This window comes from Chelonoidis abingdonii, chromosome 9 (genome assembly GCF_003597395.2).
Source record: "Chelonoidis abingdonii isolate Lonesome George chromosome 9, CheloAbing_2.0, whole genome shotgun sequence".
Lineage (NCBI taxonomy): Eukaryota > Metazoa > Chordata > Testudines > Testudinidae > Chelonoidis > Chelonoidis abingdonii.
The window spans coordinates 35,249,279-35,270,586 of NC_133777.1; the positions used below are offsets into that span (position 1 = coordinate 35,249,279).

The 21,308-nt window shown below is 51.0% G+C and overlaps 1 protein-coding gene across 3 annotated transcripts; it reads right to left on the reverse strand.

Moving 5' to 3' along the window:
- Positions 1 to 1,605: 1,605 nt before the first annotated feature.
- Positions 1,606 to 14,998, reverse strand: MCRIP2 (MAPK regulated corepressor interacting protein 2). Of its 3 annotated transcripts, none has more exons than XM_032799397.2 (5): positions 14,733 to 14,998; positions 14,344 to 14,422; positions 6,147 to 6,274; positions 3,433 to 3,534; positions 1,606 to 2,053 (listed from the first exon to the last, which is right to left on the reverse strand). In XM_032799397.2, the coding sequence occupies exons 1-5, from the start codon at positions 14,785 to 14,787 to the stop codon at positions 1,983 to 1,985; spliced, it is 435 nt and encodes a 144-aa protein (XP_032655288.1). In that variant the 5' UTR covers positions 14,788 to 14,998; the 3' UTR covers positions 1,606 to 1,982. The 3 variants fall into 3 exon arrangements, with proteins under 3 accessions (XP_032655288.1, XP_032655287.1, XP_032655289.1); XM_032799396.2 differs by having other exon boundaries at positions 6,147 to 6,277; XM_032799398.2 differs by lacking the exon at positions 3,433 to 3,534 and having other exon boundaries at positions 6,147 to 6,277.
- Between the last annotated feature and the right edge of the window lie 6,310 nt (positions 14,999 to 21,308).

Consider the following 21,308-nt stretch of genomic DNA (forward strand, 5'->3'; position numbering starts at 1 on the left):
CTCGCCAACGTGCTGGTGGCTCTGGGAGAGTCCAGAAAGGGGCCTCATGGCTGCCAGCCACCGCTGCAGAGCAGCTTGGGGGGAGCCAGCACCTCAGGCAGCTCTTGGGACACTGGCATTTTCCAGTCACTCAGCTAGCGCCCCAGGCCAAGCCAGCCCATCTAGTGCTTTGCATGGCTGGGGCCAGTCAGCCCAGGGTTGCTGAGTGCGCTGCCCAGCAGGGGAGCCTGAGCCATGGGGAAGGGTCCTGACTGCCTACCCACCCACCCCTGCACTAATCACTAGTCAGCACTGTCCCTGGGCACAGAGGGTATGTACACGTGTGATGGCTGCAGCCTCCCAAGGGGTACGTTCTGCCATCGGGCTATGTACCCTTGGGTTGTGCAGGCACCAGCCTATTCTCAGGCCTACAGCAAGGCTCAGGCCCAGGTTGGGAATGGAGCATTGCATGGCCAAATGCACAAGGCACTGGAGAAGGGACAGCTGCTAATGAGGTCTCCTCATGCAGGGCTGTAGGCACTCGCTGTGAGCACGCCTCCAGCAGCTGCCTGGAACTCAGCCCTAGTTGGTGGGTGCTGCTGCTCTCTGCCTGGGGCGCTGGCAGGCATGGTGGGGTCAGTGCTGCTCACTGGCTGGGGCGCTGATGGGCTGCTGCTGTGGCAGCAGGCTCAGACCAGCAGCAGGATCCCTGTGGGTCCCACCCATTTAAAGGAAAGTGGTGCCCATGCCCCCACAGTGCTATCCTGCCTAGTCTCTGGCTTTTAGTTGGGGATCTAGCTCAGCTCCTCCTGTGCTCAGCTTCCCTAGCTGCTACAGGGTGGGCACAAGGCCCAGCTGGACTTGGCCGAGACAGATACTACCCATCATCACACAGGTGCCAGGCCTGGCTGGCAGAGCGATGGGGGAGGGCAGGCAGCCCAGGTGGCTAGCAAGAGAAGCAGCGCCTACGGCAAGGCCCAGGTGACTAGCAAGAGGAGCAGCGCCTATGGGAGGAGTCTAAACCCTCAGTTAGTGGGTGGGGTGAGTGTGCAGGTTTGGGGAAAGGAGGGGCAATGCCTGTGTGGTGTATGGGGTGGGAAGGGAAGTGAGAGGCATGTCACTGGGGTGCTTAGCTTAGGGAAGGAGGAGGTGCCTCTGTGAGGATGGGGCCTGGGAGACCCCGAAATGGCATGCTGGCCTGGATGAACCAAGTTTTTTGAAGGGGCTACACCAGCCCTGCAGCGAGTGTACAATGGGGCAGCCGTTTCCCTGTACAGTGTGTGCCAAACGCTACCCCAGTTAGACATAGACACCTTCTGCTCCTCCTCAGTCAGGGGCACCAGCTGCAGGTAAACTCCCTGTTGCCCATGACCAGCCCAGCTGCAAAGGCACCCAACTGTTCTTCTGACCCAGCAGCCCCTCCCCATCATTCACACACTGGCTCCTTTGCATGCTCCCCACCCTCTATGGAGGAACTGGCAGAGTCACACGGGACCTTGTCTGGTGCCACCAGCCTGCCAGAGCTGGAGTGGCAGTGGGTAGCTGCACAGGGCCTTGCTGTCTCTTGCCCCTCCTTGGCCAGCAGGGAGCCTGCAAGCAAAGCCACACAGGTGGAGAAAGCTTCCATCCACTGGCAGTTTCAGCTCTTTATTGTATCAAGGTCCTGGCTACACATAACCATTGTCTTCCCATGGGGAAAAGCTCAAGGGGCAGAAAGGAGAGAGATGATGAGGGGGAAGCACAATCCTCTCTCCCCTCACCCACGCTGCAGCTGTGTCACCAGGCCCCAGAGTCTGCAGGAGTTTCAAGTGTCTGAACACTGGCACTTAAGGAATCCCAGCCGAGACAGTGGGCTGCTCTTCTCCCCTGTCCGGGCAGAGGGCTGGGGGTGGTGTGGCAGAGCCGTGGTCCATTTCCAGTGGCGTCACTTGGGCTGGGATTATTTTAACAAGTGTATTTCTTTTAACTTAGTATTTTTACACTGTATTTTTGGTTGGGTTTTTTTATGATCCATTTTCAATTTTGGCTAGAAACTGCTGCGCCCACCACTCCTCCAGGTCAATCGGCACAAAATCTGAAAGAGAGAAAGAGACTAGAACAGAAGGCATGAAGATAGGAAGCACAGCTTAACAGCACTCATATTGGCGTATGGCAATTCCCCCAGCTACCACCCGGGGGGAAACACTGGACAGCAGGCAAATCTTTTCTTCTGGCCTCTCACCACTGCCCCTTTGAGCTGAGAAGGGAATAATTCCCATGCCCTGGAGCACCTCCCCTTCTTTCAACCACAGCAGATCTGCTGTCCCCGCTGGCTGCTGCAGCTGCCTGCATCATGGCTCCCCCAGTTCTTTCTTTGGGCTGCTGGGAGTATGAAGCAGCTCCCTGCCTGTTCCCTTCTTAGCACGTTTGATCAAAGGTCTCCTTGCACCTGCCATGAAAGCAGCAGCCTTTGCTCCCTGGAGCCATGTGACTGGGCTGCCAGGCGTGAAAACCTTAGTGCAGTCAGTTTTGGAGAAGATGAGCGTGCTCCCAATGGGACTCTAACCTTGCCTGCTGCTCCCAGGAGAGCCCTGGGCTTCCTGGCAAAAGGCTTCCCTAGTGACTGAGCGGTGACCAAGTGAATGGTGCTCATGAGTGATCTGGCCAACAGCAGAGTTACACATTGCTGGTGACTCAGAAGAGGGTGCTCGTCTCCTGAGCCAGATCTCATCCAATCCACCGGCATTGTACTGGTGAGGGATCCCTTCTCCCAGGTGCCACTGATCCAATCTGGTTGCTGGAAGAGGGGCCATTTTACAAAAGAACCAGAGAAGGGAGCTCCTGCTGACTTGGGCTGATTCAAGGTCCCAAGGCCCTTTTCTCCAGAGCAGCGGACGAGCCCTCGGCTCCTGGGTAACAACATGCTGCCCTCCTGAGGACGTCTGCACTGCAGCTGGGAGCGAGCCACCTGGCCAGACCCACTCATGCTCACCAAGTGCCTGTTCTGGCTGAGACTGGCACTCAGACTCTCACTGAGGGGGGCTGGCTGGGCTTCAGAGCCTGAGCTCCAGCCCACACTGCAATATTCACTCTACCACTGTCAGCACGCTCGCTGGAGTCTGGCTGGCACATGCCTGCCACCCCGGGCTGGGAGCAAGCAACTGGAGCCAGCGACCAGACAGTCAGCACCCGAAGGGGAAAGGGGGCAGCAGGCATTTGAGGTGAGAGCAGAGGGCAGGAAGGTGGGGGGGAGCTGGGGAGAGGAAGGGAGGGAGGAGCGGGGATAATGGTAGACACATCCCCTGCCCCCAAAAGTCTAAATGCAGTTGGTGAGCCGCCTAGTAAAGAGCTGGGGCTGCACTGGTCTCTAGGAAGCCAGCCTTGTCCATCAGCCAGCACATAGCGCTTCCTCTCCTGCATGCATCCTGTGCCGCGGTATGTGCCGCCCCCTGCAGGTGGCTCCTGGACACTTACTTGTCAACAAAGGATTAGGAGTTTTCTCTGTGTACTGCACCGGTCCACGCCCACTCTCCCCTGGCTGGCTGCGGTCCAGCTGCTGTTCTACCTGCTGCCAGGCTGGAAGGGAGAGCGAAGGTGTGAACCACAGGTCCTTGGGAGGAGCCACTATCACACAAGGGAGCCTGCGATCTGATTGGTCCAGTACAAGCACTGCCAGCTCTGCTATATGTTGGATCCCTCTGTGCTCCCCCACCCCCCAGTTTTCCCCAGCTCCCTCCTCCTCCCACACCTCTGCCCAGGGCTACAAGATGCTGCCCCAGTGCCTGGCTGGGGGCAGGCAGGTTGCTGCTGAGTGAAGGGTGGCACCTCCCACAGCTGTGTCTCCCCCTGCGCCCCAGAGCTAAGCTTTCCCTGCCTGCCCTGGAGAGCGCTGCTGCCCGTAGAGCCCCCAGACTCAGACCCAGGAGAGGAGACATCACTGGGCTGCTCTGGCCACCACACTGTGGAAATGCACCCTGGAGCTGGTGACAGCCTTAACAAGGGAATTGCCAAATGCCCATATGTGACAGGGCAGGCAGACTCCTCCCCCACCGCTAACAGCCACCACCCCACACACACATTCCCAGCATCGGAGGCCAGAAGGAACCACTGGGATCATGGGGGCTGAACTCCTGTGTAATGCAGGCCAGAGAATGGCACCCAGACACGCCCTAGAGCAGATCTGTCAGAAACACCCCCACTCTGAGCTGAACAACTGTCAGTTCTGGAGAACCCTCCCATGCCTGCCCTGGTTACTTCTTCCAATGGTTAATTCCCTCACTGGTAATAATCTGCACCTGATTTCCAGTCTGAATTGGTCTGGCTTCAGCTTCCAGTCAGTGGACCCTTTCTGGATCTTTGCTAGACTGAAGAGCCCATTATCAAGTATTTGTTCCCCATGTAGGCACTTACAGACTGTGATCAAGTCACCCCTTGACCTTCGCTTTGTTAAACTAACTGGACTCATGGAGCTCCATCTGTCACTATCAAGCAGGTTTTCTAAACCTCTGATCAGTCCCATGGCTCTTCTCTGACCCCTCTCCAATTTATCAACATCCTGCTTCAGCTGCAGCACCAGAACTGGACACAGGATTCCAGCAGTAGCCTCCCCAGTGCCAGACACAAAGCAGTAGCATAGCTAGGGGGGGAAGCAGGGGGAGTGGCTGCTCACCCACTGATCACAAGTGGCACCATTTTAATTTTTTGGCGCCTTTTTAATTTTTACTCTGAACAGGGGGATGGACATTAAAAAAAAAAAAAAAAAAAAGACACCACCCGCTGTGGCGCTTGTACTCACCGGGCAGCACTCCGAGTCTTCGGCGGCAGGTCCTTCACTCGCTCAGGGTCTTCAGCGGCACTTCGGCGCCATGTCCTTCAGTGCCGCCAAAGACCCGGAACGCCGCCCAATGAGTACAAGCACCGCAGCGAGTGATGCCTTTTTTTATGTCCACCCCCCGGTTCACTCCACCTGGCTACGCCACTGACACAAAGGTAAAATCGTCTCTGCTCCTACTCTAGAGTTCATGCCTCTCAGAATGGCATTAGCCTTTGAGCCACAGCATCACACTGGGAGCTCGTGTTCAGCTGATTATCTACTAGGACCCCCAAATCTCCACCCAGAGTCTGGGCAAGCAAAGGAGAAGTCAGCTGCAGGATGTTTGGATCACAAGAAACCTCCAATCAACATCCTCAGGTGAGCAGAGACAAGGGATGTCATGGAGGTGGCAGTTTGCTGGGAGAGTAAGAGAAGGGCCAAGTCACACAACAGGATCCTTACCATGGGTAAGCACAAGGAACCCCCAGCACTGAGACACCCCTGTGTCCCCTCTACCACCTTAAAGCCCCCGGGACCCTCTGGCACTGAGACACCCCTGCATCCTCTCTACTACATTACAGCCCTCGAGAATCCCCAGCACGGAGACACCCCTGCATCTCCTCTGGTCTGTTAGAGCCCACAGTGACCCCTGGCACCGGGATACTCCTGCATCCCCTCTGCTATGTTACAGTCCCTGGGAACCCCAAGCACTGAGACACCCTTGTGTCCCCTCTGCTCTGTCACAGTCCCCAGGAACCCCCAGCACCAAGACAACCCTGCATCCCCTCTGCTATGTTATGACCCCTGAGAATCCTCAGCACCAAGACAACCCTGAATCCCATCTGCTCTACTGAACCCTCGGCACCGAGACACCCCTGGGAATCCTTGGCTCTGTTACAGCCCCGGGGTAACACCCAGCTCCGAGCCACCTGTCTGTTACAGTCCCCGAGAATCCCCAGCACGGAGACACCCCTGTGTGTCCTCTGGTCTGTTAGAGCCCATGGTGACCCCTAGCAATGGGACACTCCTGCATCCCCTCTGCTATGTTACAGTCCCTGGGAACCCCAAGCACTGAGACACCCCTGTGTCTCCTCTGCTCTGTCACAGTCCCCGGGAAGCCCCAGCACTGAGACACCCCTGCATCCCCTCTGCTACATTATACCCACTGGGAACCCCCAGCACCGAGACACCCCTGCGTCCCCTCTGTTACGTTACAGCCCCGGGGACCCCCAGCACTGAGACACCTCTGAGTTCCCTTTGCTACATTACAGTTCCTGGATACCTCTGGCACTGACACACCCCTGTGAGACTGGGGTTTAGAGAGGCTTCCCTTCTCTCTCTGAACTAGCCAGACCCCGCTATGGGGGCCTCTTACTTTCATAGACAAAGCGGACGTTCTCCTCATGGGCCAACGTGTAGCTCTCTTCCGTGGCTGCCGAGGGCTGTGTCGTCACCAGGGGCCTCTTGCCATTCACTCTGTTGAACACGAGTTTGGGAGTTGGGCTACTGAGGCAAAGAGACAAAATCAGAGGCTGAAAAGAGATCTCTCTGCATCCAGAGCCAGCAAGCTGTAGGATAGGGGGCAGGGGGCATGGTGTAATGAGAGGAAGTGGTTTCTGTGGCCGGAGACTGGGATTGGGAGTCTGGACTCCTGGGTTCTATTTGTTACGGCCTGAGCCAAGTCACTTTGCTTCTTCATCTCTCAATTTCCCCTTCTTTTAGCTGTCTGCTCTGTCTAGATTAGCTCCCTGGGGCAGCACCTGTCCCTTTATCTGTCCAGCACCCAGCACAGTGGTGCCTTGAGCTCAGGTGGAAGCTCTAGGCATTAGTGAAATATAAACACAGTGAGGTGATAAGACCGTGATTAACATTTGCAGTCTGCTTTCTTTAACTAAAAGCCTACTGCTATAAATAATCAAATTCAGCACATGGGACTTCAATCATTTACAGTCGGGGCCACTTTTTCTGCCAGTACATTTTCCAGAACCTCAGTGTGCGGACCACTACTATGGCAGAGTCACTGCACTATGAGTTTTCACTGGGAAGGAAAATGTTGCCATCGTGGTAGGAGCAGCAGAGTTGGCAAAAGAAACCGAGCCAGAGGCATTTCAGCTGGTGTCTCATCTTTCCCTGGCCTTCCTTGGCCAGGAAGTGAAATCCTGCGATTGCTAGCTTCCGGCTTCCCTGTGCAGTGGCTCACCCCCAACCCCTACTTGATCTAATAGACCTAGACATTAACCTTGTCCAAGCACCAGCATGAAGTGTGGGCACGGTGTGTGTCACTACCCATTCAAGCCAGTAGAAGGAGCCTGAGGGCAAAATACGTCAAGTCTGTAGGTGCCACTAAAACAGACTGCTCCTAACTGGTTGGATTAGAAAAGCTCAAGTGAGCCCAGAGACCCAGCCTGCTTGTCTCTAGTGCCACAGCTGCAGAGATGGTCACAGGCCGAACACGCCCTAGGAGAATATGGGCTTTGTACCTTGAGGCCAGGTCTGCACTAAAAAGTTAAACCCAGCCGCATTGCTCAGGGGCATGAACAATCCTCACCCCAGACCCAACCTAGCTCCCGGTGCGCAGTGCTAGGTTGATGGAAAAATTCTTCTGTTGACCTAGCTGCGGCCTCTCAAGGAAGTGGTAGGGGAACCCCTGCCATCAGCGTAGGTAGCGGCCACAGTGAAGCACTCAAATAAATCAAATTTCAAATAACACTCCACATGTTATCTCAAAGGAGCTGAATATTTTACTATAGGTGGAGCTGGGAGCACCACCTAGAGTAAAGGTTGCCTGATGCTTCCCAGTGTAAGCTCCTGCTTTTAGTTACTTATAACTTTGCCAAATTTCAAGCTGTTAAGCAGAAATTTCCCATACTGAGTGTCTGCTTTAGGCTGATTTTGAGGGGGAAGATTTTAGCCAAAATGGCTCCAATGTTTCCAGTAATGAGGCTTGGGAAAAATGTTTAAAAAAAAAAAAAAAAAAAACACTAGTGACCTTTTATTTGAAAAGATTTAGCAGGGCCCCTATCTCCTTCAGAGCCATGATCCCCTGCCAGGCCCAAGCAGATAAAGGAAACTCCTTGATTTGAATGCAAAAGTGAGAAAGGGTAGGGAGGGGTGGCTAGGGAGTAGATTGGGATCAAGAGCCTGGGCTGGTGGAGAGAGACTGGGGCTAGAGATGGCGGGAATGGATGGGAAAGGGAAACTCGAATTGAGAGGTGGGCTGGGGGGGAGACTGGGATTGCATACCAATGGGGTGGGGTAGGGGGAAGGAGTGGAGGGAGCGGGAACGCAGATCTTACAAGGGGCTGGAGTGAAAGGGGAGAACTGGGACTGGCCAGGCAGAGACTGGGACAAGGAACCAGGGTTGTGGGGAGATCACAGATTGGATGAGAAGCCCAGGAAGGAAGACTGGGACTAGGATCCAATGGGGACAGGAGACCAGAAGCTGGGGTTGGGGTGAGACACAGACTGGATGAGGAACCGAGAGGTGGGAAAGTGAGACTGGTCGGACAAGGAGACTGGAACTGGGGAGCCCAGAGGGGGAGACTAGGACATGCTGGGCAAGGAGAGTGGGAGGAAAAGCCTGAGGAGTGGGACCTGGAAAAGGAAGCAGGTTGGGGGCAATGGGCAGAAGAGCCTATGCCCCCTAAAGCACAGTCCCCTCCAAAGCATGGAATGGAACCCACAATTCCTGAGTCTCTCAATTCCTATGCTATGAAACCCATTGGCAAAGTGTCCCATACCTTTTTAGTGCTGGACCCATGTAGAGGATAACAACCTACCAACTGCTATCAGTTACCTCATTAGCTCAGTGGCAGGGGTTTGTGCAGTACATCTAAAGGGTCCAATCCTGCTGATAAACCATGTAGGACTAAATATGATACCACTTGATGATATTTCTGGGGGCAGTTCAGTTTAATTTTTTTTTAAAACCTAGGAAATTACACACAAACATGTTATTTTACAAGAACACAAAGGTTGCTAAGTCATGCATTCAGAAGATAAGACATGCCAGAACTAAGGTTGCCCACGCAACCTTAATTTGGCCCCTTCTGCATATGCATTATGGTACAGTCATGAGTTACATGATCACATGCTATTTTTCCCCATAGATCCTAGAAGGTGGAGGGCTCAATGAAGGAAAGAGATTGAGGTAATGTGTTTGAAACTGGAGTAGCTGCATCAGACCACACTTTTCACAAATGCACCAACTGTGCAAGAAGGGTCTAAAACAGCATAGCTACTAGAATTGACTGGGAATTTGATGGAAAATGCAGTTTTACAACAACAACAACAAAAAACCTGATTTTGCAAAACTTTTCAATTTTCTGTCAGGAAAATAGAAATGAAATTCTGTGTTTCAGGCCAGGTCAACCCAGATTGAAACATTTCAGTTTGTTGAATAGAATCAAAGTTTTTCAGGTCAGTATAGTATTAATCTCTTGTCTGCTTGAGCTGCCATAGTGTCTCATGGGAACTGTAGTTTGGATACCTAATGCCACCATTCTTCTTTATTGAATGGCATCTCTGACTGGACTACATCTCCCATGATGCACTGTGGTGGACCCTGTAACTGAACCATTGTGGGAGGGCCTTGTGAGTTACCTGATGGCAATGCATCATGGGAGATGTAATCTAGCTGGGGATCCCAGTCCCATAGAAGATAATAGATCACAAGACATTCAAACAAACAAAACCATTTGAATTTGGAAATATGAAAACAGAAACGTTTAAATTAAAGGTTTTGAAGTGAAACGTCAAAATTTGCCATTCTGGGAAAAATCTCCATATTTCAATTTTTCCTCCTGATTTGGGCCAAAAACAAATTTTGAAATATCATAATTTCTGATCGGGCAGAAATTCCAATTTCACCAGCTCTCATAGTTCCCTGAGTCTAGAAATTCCACCATACTCAAGGCCTCAGTTAGTGACCTGAAGGCCAGGACTTGCCCTATCACCATTTGAGACGGTCAGTCCTGAAAAGTGCTTGAGACCCTGTCTGAACAAGTCTCACAAAATACTGCTAGTCTATTCTTGGCTCCATTGTCTGCCCCTGGGAGCCAGTCCCCTGCCTTGATGAATCTGCAGTGCCATAACACAACCTAAGCGATGCCATATGAGCCAGTGAGGAAGGTGCTCAGAATGCCAAAGGAAAATTGCATTCTGCATAACATTCAACACAGTGTGACTGTTACAGCCAGGATGGTAAATAAGTGACTTGCAATTTTCAAGACAGTAAATGTTTAACAATCATATTGTTTAATGTGTGAAAGACAATTGACAAAGGGCGGGGGGGGAGAAATGGAGCTTATGCGTCTTTTCTTGTTTGGTTCTTGAGGATGGAGAAAAACAGCCAGAAATATGTTTTGAGATTTTTAGGGTTCTCCCTACCCCCAATCTGCATAATTTTCACATTAGACACCAAGGTCTGCCCTGGGAGATTCTATAGATGACTAGAGCTCTACTAGGATTGTGACACTGAAAATAGCAAAGAAATGAAAACTGATTAATAGAGAGGGAAAGATTATATAAACCTCTGTTTCTTGTTTTAACTCCTATTCAGCACCGCCAGCCCTTTCAGTTAAGAGCAGAGAAAGTTCCCAACTGTAGCACTGTGTCATCCAAGGAGTTCTCCAGCAAAAACAGGAAGATTGATGTTCCTGACAACAACAAATATCAGACCCTTCCAGACCACCACTGTATACCATAAAGAAGCAAACCAAATGGACACAAACACAGGTCATCTTGATAGGAGAATCTTGTGGCTATGAGTTAAACTGAAGTCTGGTCAAAATGAGAAACAGCCTTTCATGGTTAATGAAGACTGTGGTTTGTTCAATAGGCTTTAAGGGAAATAATATATTAAGTGGTGAAAACCAAGAATAATCTACCTCCACTGAAGCCAGATGAGCAAAACCCAATGCAGTTTCATCTACCACAATGTAGAAATAATAAATATTTGATAAGACGCATCATACAGAGCTGATCAAAGGTTTGCATCTGTCTCTACTGCCATTCAGTGATAATACAGGCTGCTTATTTGTCATTGCCAAAATATGTATTTTAAGAAGGTGTTGGGGAGCTGAATTCACCAGGTCCAGACGCAGCTGAGGTCCTTGACTGGGAAGTGCAAAGGAGTATTACAGACCATTCCACTGATTCCAATGGGGTTTGGATTAGAGACAGTATAGGGATAAAGTGCCAGTCCAGCAAGGTGCTCAGGTGAAATCAACCCATTGATTTCAGTGGGAAATCAGGGGCACTCTCCACCTGGAAAGAGGAGCATGGCAGGAGGCCTTTCATTGTAATCAGTGGGTTTGACTTCAGCCCAATCATCACATGGCTCTTTTGCATATTGAAATTCCATTGGTTGCAATGCTTTTACAGTAACTATATTATATAGTCTTCTGATGTTATCGTAGCAGTGCAATGTCTAAAGTGTTCCAAAGCTGGATCTTTTTTTATTAAATATATTATGTTTCCCCTAAAGCATAATCCCCTAGATATAATTATATCTATTACCCAAATGGTGGAAGAACAGAAACAAACAGACCAACCTGTAGTCTACAGAGCACTTACTGGTGGCTTGTGGAAAGTTAATTCATCCCATGGTGCTATCTTTTCCCTGTCTCCAGCGGCTACGCTGCACTAACAGAACAATCACCTTTCCTCATGTTCATTTTTTATGCAGGCAATTACCATGGTGGTGTTATGTGATCCTGAATGGGAGGGAAAGTACTCACTAGACAATCTCTCTAAGAAGGTATGGCCTGATCTACGAAAAGTTTTGAGAGCTTCCCAAAGTAGACGCTATCTGCCAGGGAACAATCAGAGCCCCACTGTATACATCCCATCATGAAAATGAAGATTGTCCCCACACCAGAGAATTGATAAGGGAAGAACTGAGGATATCATCTATAGACTAATCCACCTGTTACTGTTTGGAGGTGTGTACACACACCTCCCCCATCTCAGATCAATCTGAATAGAACTGCAGTTTCTTTGGCCTTTAAGTGAAACTTCTTCCCCCACTCTTAGTTCTGTTTCATTGGCAGCTACAGAATAAAAGTCAGATCTGATGGCTGTCATCACCAGAAATCTGTGTTTAATCATTCCAACAAGGGGTTATTTCTGAAGAACTTTTACAGTATATGCTATGGTTGGTTGCGTGAATTTAGTTCTGCTGTTTGTAAATGGGAATACTGTCTGATTTCATTTGTTCATTAATTTGACAAATAGCATGTGAGCATGTAATTAAAAACCAGTACAGTAAATGCTTACTCGCAATAGGGCAGCGTTAAGGCTATGTTGCAGTATCCTGACTTTCGAGGGCTTAGCTGTGCAACCCTAAGGTTTTCTTATTGCATTTTTGCTGTGTGGAATTTTGAATGATCTGGTGAGGGAGTTCATTCTGGAGAGAGATTGGGAAGAAAAGGGCCAGGCAGACAGGTCTGATGAGTGAGAGGGACGCCACATAACAAGCAGGTGCTGGGAAGATCTTCTAGGTGCAATACGATTAGAGTAAAGTAAGTTTACTTTCATCCCAATTCTATGCACCTTTCACAGATGGTAATTTTCCAGATGGAAGGGTTCATTGCATTCATGTACCCCAAACTGTACATGTGCGTGATCCAGCAGGGGATGCCAAAGCAGCCCTCACAGAGCCCTGCTGACATCCATGGGGCTCCATGTGGGGGCCAAGGTCCAGCCAGGTGGATCTGACAGCACAATTGAGGGCCATGCATATAGCAAAGGTGGAATACCACTCTGCACTTGGCTATTTTTCCCTTGTGTGGACAACAGAGAGGCTTGGACATGGCAGTGACTGTGACTTGAGACAGTGGATTGCAGTGGCTAACTGCTTCTGGCCCCTGCACCACCTCCAGCCTGGATTTCTGGCTATGTCATCATAGTGTCACATGCTGCTCTGACCTTTCTGTTCCCTCACGTGGGCTGGGAAACTAGGAAATATTTCCTACTGCAGGCAGGCGGCTGGATGGGCCGTCCCAATACACCTTCATTACCCTTGCCTAGGCCACAGAGTGCCTGAGGGTTGGACCCCTTCTTATCTTCAGACCCACAAAGAGAATTTAATTCCTTATCTTCGGGCTACACTATCTGGGAAAGGGTGGGGGGGGAGATCAGAGACTGGGGAGGGTCTCTGCTTCTCCAACATGGGAGGATCCTCTATGAGCCAGGCTGTAAAGGGCTTGGATCCGCAGTGAAAGCTCTCCTTGCTGAGTTGTGTCAAGCAGCAGGGAGCTGGGGGTAGCAATGAAGGAACAGACAGGCTGCAAGGGCAGGGCGGGAAAATACCCATGGGTTGCACCTGATCCTGTAATTGCTCATTTGCACCAGGCCATGAACTTCCAAAATGACCTCCATATTTGGCGGTTCCCCCCCTGCTCAAGCATAAAAGTTTCTGAAGAGGCTCCCCTGCTTGGGACTGAGCCCCTGGGTGACATCCTGGCCCCAATTAAGTCAATGGGAGTTATGCTCAGTGCTTAAAGAGAGAATGAGGTTTGCAAGGTCACAGACACAGAATTTTTTTTTTTTTAAATTCCCTGGGATCCCTGAGGTGTGCACTTTAGTGTCTTGTCTTGCCAGAACTGCTGCTCCCAGATGATGATAGACACCAAACATACTCTTTTTTCAGACCACTTTAAGCACTGGTTTTGTCATCGATTTAACTGGGGCCAGGATTTCATGCCTCACAGAGAGAGAGAAAGAGAAATGCACAGTTTTAGGCCCTGTGTATCCTACTAGGTCCCAAATCTTGCAGCCCCACTATCCCTACAGCAGTTTTGGAGCCCCGGGGGGCTGGCAATTCCAGGCCATGGGCTAGCATGGCTCCTTCCCGTGGATGGGGGGCAGCAGGAGAAAGATAGGCACTTAATTTAGCAGAAGCCCTGGGAGTTCAGCTTCAGGGCATCCCATGCCTGTACTTCGGTACACCCTCCTCCTGCCCCTCACCCTGCGGGGAGCCTGTGTGCCTGCACACTGGGGCAAAGGCTAACTCTGGGCAGCAGCAAGAGGGGGGGGGGCTGCCAGTGCTTCTGATTTGGCTGGCATCCCTTGGGCTACCAGCGCTACACCTCCACTCCCCACGCTCTGTCCCCCTCCCCCGGGGGCCCGCAGCTCCACGCCTCCACCCACCCCCCACGTTCCCTGCCCCGCCCCCCAACCTCTGCACTCGCAATGCCCCCCACACCACTGCCCCCTGCACCACTCACCCCCAGTCCTCAACTCCAGCCCCCGCGTGCAGCGGGCCCGGCCCCAGCCTGGATCCCTCTCCCCGGCCCTCCGCAGGCCTTTGCCGGCCTGGGGAAGCAGCGACCGGGGCCAGTTCCCGAGTCCGCTGCTCGCCTCCACCCCCTGCTCCTCACCCGCCAGCCCCTCCTATTCCGGAGCCATGTGGCAAGGACAAGCCGGGTAACCTCTGCACAAGGTCACCCCTCCCCCCGGGCTGCCGCGTCCCGCACCTGGGCACCCTCCGCGGGAGGCTGGAGCCGGGCTGCGGGCGAGCTGGGACCCGGGAGCGGCACGTGCCAAATGCAGCCCGGCCCGGAGCTCACCTTGCCAGAGGCCAGGCGCTTTGCGGTGGCTGCCGGCCTTTCAGCTCCGCCGCCTTGCTCTCCACCTGCTGCGTGGGACCTGCGGGGAGACAGCGGGGTCAGGGCGGGCACGACCCCAGGCGCGCCTGGGCATGACCCACAGCCCCCCGGCGGCACATCTCCCAGGTCAGAGGGGCAGGCAACGGGGCACGGGGGACTCCCTGCCACAGGCAACGTGGTGCTTGAGGAGGGCGCGCAGCCAAGCGGGGCGGGGGAGAGCTCAGAGGAGCAGCACCGGGGGAGGGGAAGCAGATCCTCCTGGCCCCGCTGGACAGAAACAGGGGTGCACCCCCCCCGCCCAGCCTGCTCCCACCAAAGAGAAGCAGCTTCCCATTTGGCTCCCCCCTTACCTGTCCTTCTCTGGGTGGCTAGCTTGCTAGGTCCCCTGGTAATCGTGTACATCATGTGCCCCGCAGCTCCAGCTGATCGTGTGGCAGGGCTGGAGGGAGCCCAGCTTTACTGTTGCGGTGGGGAAATGTTTTCCCGGCTCCCGGAGCGGGCCGCTAACAGAAGACGGGTCTAGCCAGAGCTGCCTGTTGCAAAACTCTTCCAAGATGCCTTTGACTTTAACTTCGCTGCGCAGAGCTTGGGACAGACAGCGATTCCCCTTTAACAGGCAGAGGGAGGCCGTGAGAGACAGCAGCATGTATGCAACACGCCCCCCAAGCCTCTTAAAGGGGCAGGTGGCGCCTCTGCTTCATTATCCAACTGCAAAACACCTAAGGCGCCCTGGATTCTGCTCACTGAACGAGGGGAAATAGAGTGGAAGAAGAAATGGGGCCTGGGGCTCCTCCCTGTTCTCTCTGCATTTGCTGGGTGAATGAAATCTTTGGTGTTGATTAACCGTTTTCTGTTTTGTAGCTAAGCCTCTTTGGCTGCTGCTAAACAGTTGTTGCCAGCCAAGCAGTGCCTGATATTAATACACAGCCATTAAAAATAGTCCAGACAAATAATCTTAAAAGCTACCACCAAAGGCAGGACGTTGGGGATTTCCCGGCCACATGTCTGCAAGGTAACCCCATGACAGACAAACCTGTGCAATTGATCTTTATTTACTGCACTGTGCCCTCAGGCATGACTCAGGGAGCACAGACATAAACTAATATAACACCTGGAGGTACATATAAATCCATCCCTTTTCAGAGGTGGAAACAGCCATTGCATTGCAAAATGCACACTGGGATGTTGTTTCTGCAGATTGTCGTCCGACACAGCACAATTGTGATGATGTGTTGCAAGCTGCAAAGGTTATTTTGGGGCTAGGATCAGCCTTGTGCCTATCCCCACCCCAAAACCAGTAGCCACCTTTGAAATGGGATGTGCATGTGCTGCCTGCTAGAGGCCTGGCCAGTCCATCTCCAACTGATGTCAGTGGGGGTTTGATTGAACCCAAGGTATGGAGGACACAGGCAGGGCCGTCCTTAGCCATAGGCAGAATAGGCAGCTGCCTAGGGCATCACTAGGTCTGGGCACCGCTCTGCCGGGAGCCTGGACAGATGGGAAGCAGTGGAGCATGTAAGAGCAGGGCTGCTGGATCCTAGAGAGAGATGAATGCAACACAGTCTGAGGGGGTGGGATTGGCTGCGGGGGGTCTCTGGAAGGGGTGGGGGAAGGAACTCACCAGAGGGTGACCAGATGTCCGGTGATTTTAATAGGGACAGTCCTGATTTTTGGTTCTTTTTCGTTTTATATAGGCTCTTATTCCCCCCACCCCCCGTCCCGATTTTTCACATTTGCTGTCTCCTGGTGCCGCGTTAGGTGGGGGTAATTGGTACCTATATAAGACAAAGCCCAAAATATCGGGACTGGCCCATAAAATACAGGAACATCTGGATCTGGTCACCCCTAGCCTGGGGAAGCGCGTCTCTCCCCTGGGCTGGCAGTGATCCATCCATCGCGGGGGAGCTGCAGCAGGGCAGAATGAGCTGCTGTGGCTCCCATGGGTGCCCGTCCTGAGATCAGATACTGTGCTAACTATCACCATGGTCCTGTTGGGCTGGCGGTGGTGCCTAATTGGCGTGTGATCGGGACTGAGGTTTGCTTGCTGCTGTTGCCACCCTGCACCCCAAGAGGTGATTTTGGGGTCCTGCAATTGTCCCACACTATCTCCTCCTCTCTGCAGCTGTTGGAACCAAGCAGGCTGGCGGGGTGAAGCCAAGCATGGAAGCCAGTAACTGCATTGCCATTTAAGATTGCATTTTAACAAATTTGTTGGCTAAAAAATGCTTGCTAACAATCCTGAATTCAATTTCAATATTTACAAAAAAAAAAACAGAACAGAAAAAACAGAAAATGAAATTGTTGACAATTATATTGTGAACAAGTTTGGTATGGGAAGGGAGTTGTGCCAGTTTTCATCAGAGAAACAAAAAATGTTGGCTGACTCCCTATAGCCCTGTTAGCTGCTAGAGCCCTCCAACAACTGTAAATATCTTATCTCCTTACTAGTGTATAGAGCAAGGGGGTGCAACCCTACGGCACATGTGCCAAAGGTGGATGCGAGCTAATTTTTGATGGCATGTGGCGGTGAGCTGAGTGGCTCAGCCTGCTGCAATGCTCTGGGTTCTGGCTGCTGCCCATTGCCATGATGGGGTCCCGGGTGCCAGCCCCCCAGCACTGCTTTGACTGGGGACCCCCAAGGACTCAGGCTGGTAGCGGGCTGAGAAGTGGCAGCTGAGACCCCGGCTGAGCCACTCAACCTGCTGTCGCCGGCCATTCACTCAGCTGGTAGCGGGCTGAGCAGGAATAAATTCAATGAAATAGGAAAACAAGGCAACTAATTGACAAAGTGCAAGACCGATGAGCAGTGGTCCAAACTTTGCGTCTGGCGGGTGCCAGATAAGGAACTGTGGTAGTGGATGAGCATCTGCCAAAATGCCGCCGAAATTCGGCAGATTCAGCAGCAAAAGCCTCTGGATGACGCGGCTATTGGTGGAGTGGTGTCATCCAGAGGTGTCCGCCCGCCGAAATGCCACCGAATTTTGGCAGCATTTTGGGGGATGCTTGGTCCGCCAGCCCAGTAACCGGGTGCACTGAGAGGTCCCTGCAGGCGCCCATGGGCACCTGCGGGCACCAATGTTGGGATCCCTCACCTTAGAAAAGCCTCCGGAAGCAATGGCGACATTTTGATTAAATGAACTATGAAACTGTGTATAAGAATTGAGTACACTGTCACCGGTGTTGCCACATGCAAAATTGATGGACATTGGTACAGTTAGCTCATATCAGCAAAACTTGTTGACATACTATCCTAATGTGTACATTGCCACTCGTATTCTCCTGACAATCCTGTAACAGTAGCATCAAGGAGAACGGAGTTTTCTCAAACTAAAAAGCTATTAAAAACTATCTCCGCTACTACAAGAGTCCCAGGAACAACTTGACTGGTCTGCTGTTCTTGCAATCAAAACAAGACATCACTTTGTCTTTGTCATCAATGACATTATGACTGTTTTTTGCAGCCAATAAAGCCAGAAATATTGCTTTTAATTAAAAACAAATCCTTGTTTCAATACCTCTTCATAGAAGTTTCCAATAAAATGTTGACAAATTAAAAAAATTGTATTAGTTGCATCATTCTGTCAAATCAGAATTTTTTCTATAGTGCTACTTCTTTAGTGCTAGTCCATCAGCATTACAATGTTTTGTAACATTAAGTTAAACTAGTTTTAATAACATGCATGTGGCAAGTTTTCCAATAGCGTAAGCTTATGTTTGTGTTGCTAAGAGCAAGATAGGCACAGGGCACCAGTTTAATAATCCTGCCTAGGGCACCATAAATCCTAAGGACGGCCCTGGACACAGGATTTCCCCAACAACAATCTAGATGACCCCCAGAGCATGGATTAAAATCAGGACAGCTGCCAACCCAAGTCTTTCCCTGGTTGTGCCCAGGGTATTGCAGCACTCCTGGGATTGCACTCAGTGTAACAGAGAGCGGAATTTGGCCCACCAAAGTCACCCAGCCTTCTGAAACCCCCGCTGCCTTAGCTCTCCATGAGGTAAGGAGAAGACACAGGTACAGCAGCAGTAACTTGCTTTGGAGGGTGGGAATCAGACCCATTGTGGTGACCTAAGGCCTCTGTCTCTAATTTCTGCAGTTCTATTGGCATCCTAACCCATGTGTCTAATCGAGCAGTAAGTTTGGTCCCATGCTAACAACATGTTAGCAAAGTAGCCACTGAGCTTTCAAAGGGTTAAACAGCAGCCAAAAGCTGGTTCCTCGTGGATTAATAAGTCTCTCCTGGAATGGAGAAAGGGCAGAGCTGGGTGAGACTTAGGTGCCCAGCAGTGAAGGTTACATACAGGACACCTCACCCCAGTGTCTATAGGGGTACTATGGAATGGGAGAATTTCTCTGTTGTGTTAGATTGTTTGTGAGACTGTCAGAATATAAATAGGGGAAATGCCGTTTTCATCAGTCATGAACTGGGGGGGCAATGTGGCCTAGTCAGAAATCTGGACACAGGACGTCTGGTTCCTAATCCTACACTTCAACTGTGGGTAAGTAATTTCAGCCCACTGTGCCTCAGTTTCTCCATTTGCATCAGGAGTGTAGGAATTCCCAGCTCCCAGGGGTGTTTGGAAGCTTAATTTGGTCATGTTTGCTGAGTGCTCAGAGATCAGAAGGGCAAAGTATCATTATTAGGAATGGGTGGCTTGCTTTCCCAAAGCAACATGAACAAAAAAAATCCAGTCCCCAGTAGTTTTATTTACATATTTGTTCATTCCTTTTATGTAGTTTTTCTGCACTGACCTAAAATTTCAGCTGTCAGTAATACTTTAGCCCTCAGTTGGTGTAAATCAGTATAGGCCCATTGAAGTCAATGGAAATAAACCAGATTACACCAGAAGATGATCTGACCCTTATATGTGTACAAAGCTTTTCATCCGTAGACCTCCAAGTACTTCATAAAGGAGGTACAGACGGGAAAACTCAGGCAACAGAAAAGCAATGAGTGATTCTTTCCCAGGCGAAACAGAGGAGAAGATGGGAATAGAAGGTAGGGCTCCCCTGACTCCTTTGCCCCAGCCGCCACTGCCTCGATGCAGTCACTTTAAGCTTATTTGCTGCTTCTCAGACCTGAACTCAGATTTTACATGCTGATTGAAGAATTAAGACGTGGCTGTAATGAGCAATTTAGGGCCCAATCCTGCAAACCTTTCTCTCATGAGCTTCAGTGGGGCCGCTGTACTTGCTTGAGCACAGGCTGCAGGCCTGAGCCCTAACTGGCTTTTAACAGCTGAGGGCTGTCATGGAGGTCTGTGTAAATACAGGGGAGATTGATGCAGTCAAATGCTTTAGCCTGCACCCTTCAGGTGCACCCAAGTGACTAGCATCCAAGGAGCAGGGCTAGTAAGTTGGCTGTGAGAGACTGTGCATACGCTGGTGATCTTCAAGCAAATTAGTTGGTTGACTGGAGAAAATAAAAGGAAACAAAGGCCCCATTAACCCATAAGGCAGAGGAAATGCTGTGGAGTCCCTGGCACATTCTCTTCTGTGGGACAGATAATGGAAGAAGAAGTGTGTGTTTCACTCCTTTAACCCCGGGTCCTGTCAGACCCGAATCGATCTTGGGGGAGATGCTGTTACAGATCCCGTGGGGCCCTGCACAGCATGGCCGATGTACCAGCTGTGCAGCCAGAAGCTCTCCCCAACACAGCTGTTCCCAAAGCCCTAAGGTGAGGTCCTGTAGAACAGAAGGGGGAACAGTCCAAGCTAAGATAGTCCCATGACTCTGACAGCCACTGCTCAATGGAGTCTGCGGAGCCAGTGCTCAGGATGGACGTGGGGGTGTATGGTGCCTCCATGCAGGGTTATGGAGGGGAGCACAAGACCCTGAACAAAAATATATTTTGGGAGGCAGCTGAGCTTCACTCCCAGGGGATAGATCTACTGCAAACCATCCTTGCCCCCATGCCCTGGAGAAAGCCACTATTTAGACTTCCCCTAACAATCAAAGACACTCACTGGAAAAACCAAGGGATTGACTGGCTCCAAATGGCTGAAAGGTTCCCATGTGGAGAGGGCCACATCTAATTTGTGTGCAAAGACAATAGTCTCTCTGTTTGTGTGACTCTTGAAAGGGGCCACGTTCAGATCAGGTCATAGCCGAGCCATTATGTGGTCTTGGGTCAATCCAAGGCATAACCCATAGGCCTCTTATTCACATGGAAGTGACACAGGCTTTGTTCCACTAGGAAGGCTATCTCTATTCACTCTACACCATGGCACAGAAATACATGGGTGAAAACAGATTAGGTTCCTCTGGGCGCAAACCATTTGCTGCCGTCATCCAGTGAGATTAGAAAATGATTCATTTGAAACATAAAGGGAAATAGTTTTACATACAATGCATAATTAACCTGTGGAACTCACTGCCACGATGGATTTTTGAGGCCAAGGCCTTAGTGAGTTCACACTAAACACCCACAATCAGATTAGATAAGATACAACACTGACAAGAGATGATAGCTCTCATGCTTCAGAGACTGAGGCCATGTCTGTACTACAGGCACTGTAGCAGCATAGCTATGGCACCATAGATATGCTAATGTAATCCTCTAGTATAGATGTAGCCCAAAGTGACGGAAGGGGTTTTCCCATCACTGTAGGAATCCCACTTCCCGCAGCAATGGTCACTAGTTCAGCAGAAGCATTCTTCCATCAGCTTAGCTGTGTCAGCTCTGTGTGTTGGGTCAGCCAGGCTAGGTGGCTCGAGGGGTGTGTGTGGATTTTTCACACTCCTGAGTCATGTAGCTACGGCAACCTACATTTTAAGTGTAGACCAGGCCCAAGACAACCTCTCACTGATGGGGCTGAGAAAGAAAATTCTCCTATGGGAGTTTCTTCCATAATTGTCCACTGTGGAGTTTCTTTCACTTTCCTCTGAAGTAGCTGTGTGGGCCATTCTCAGAGACTGAAC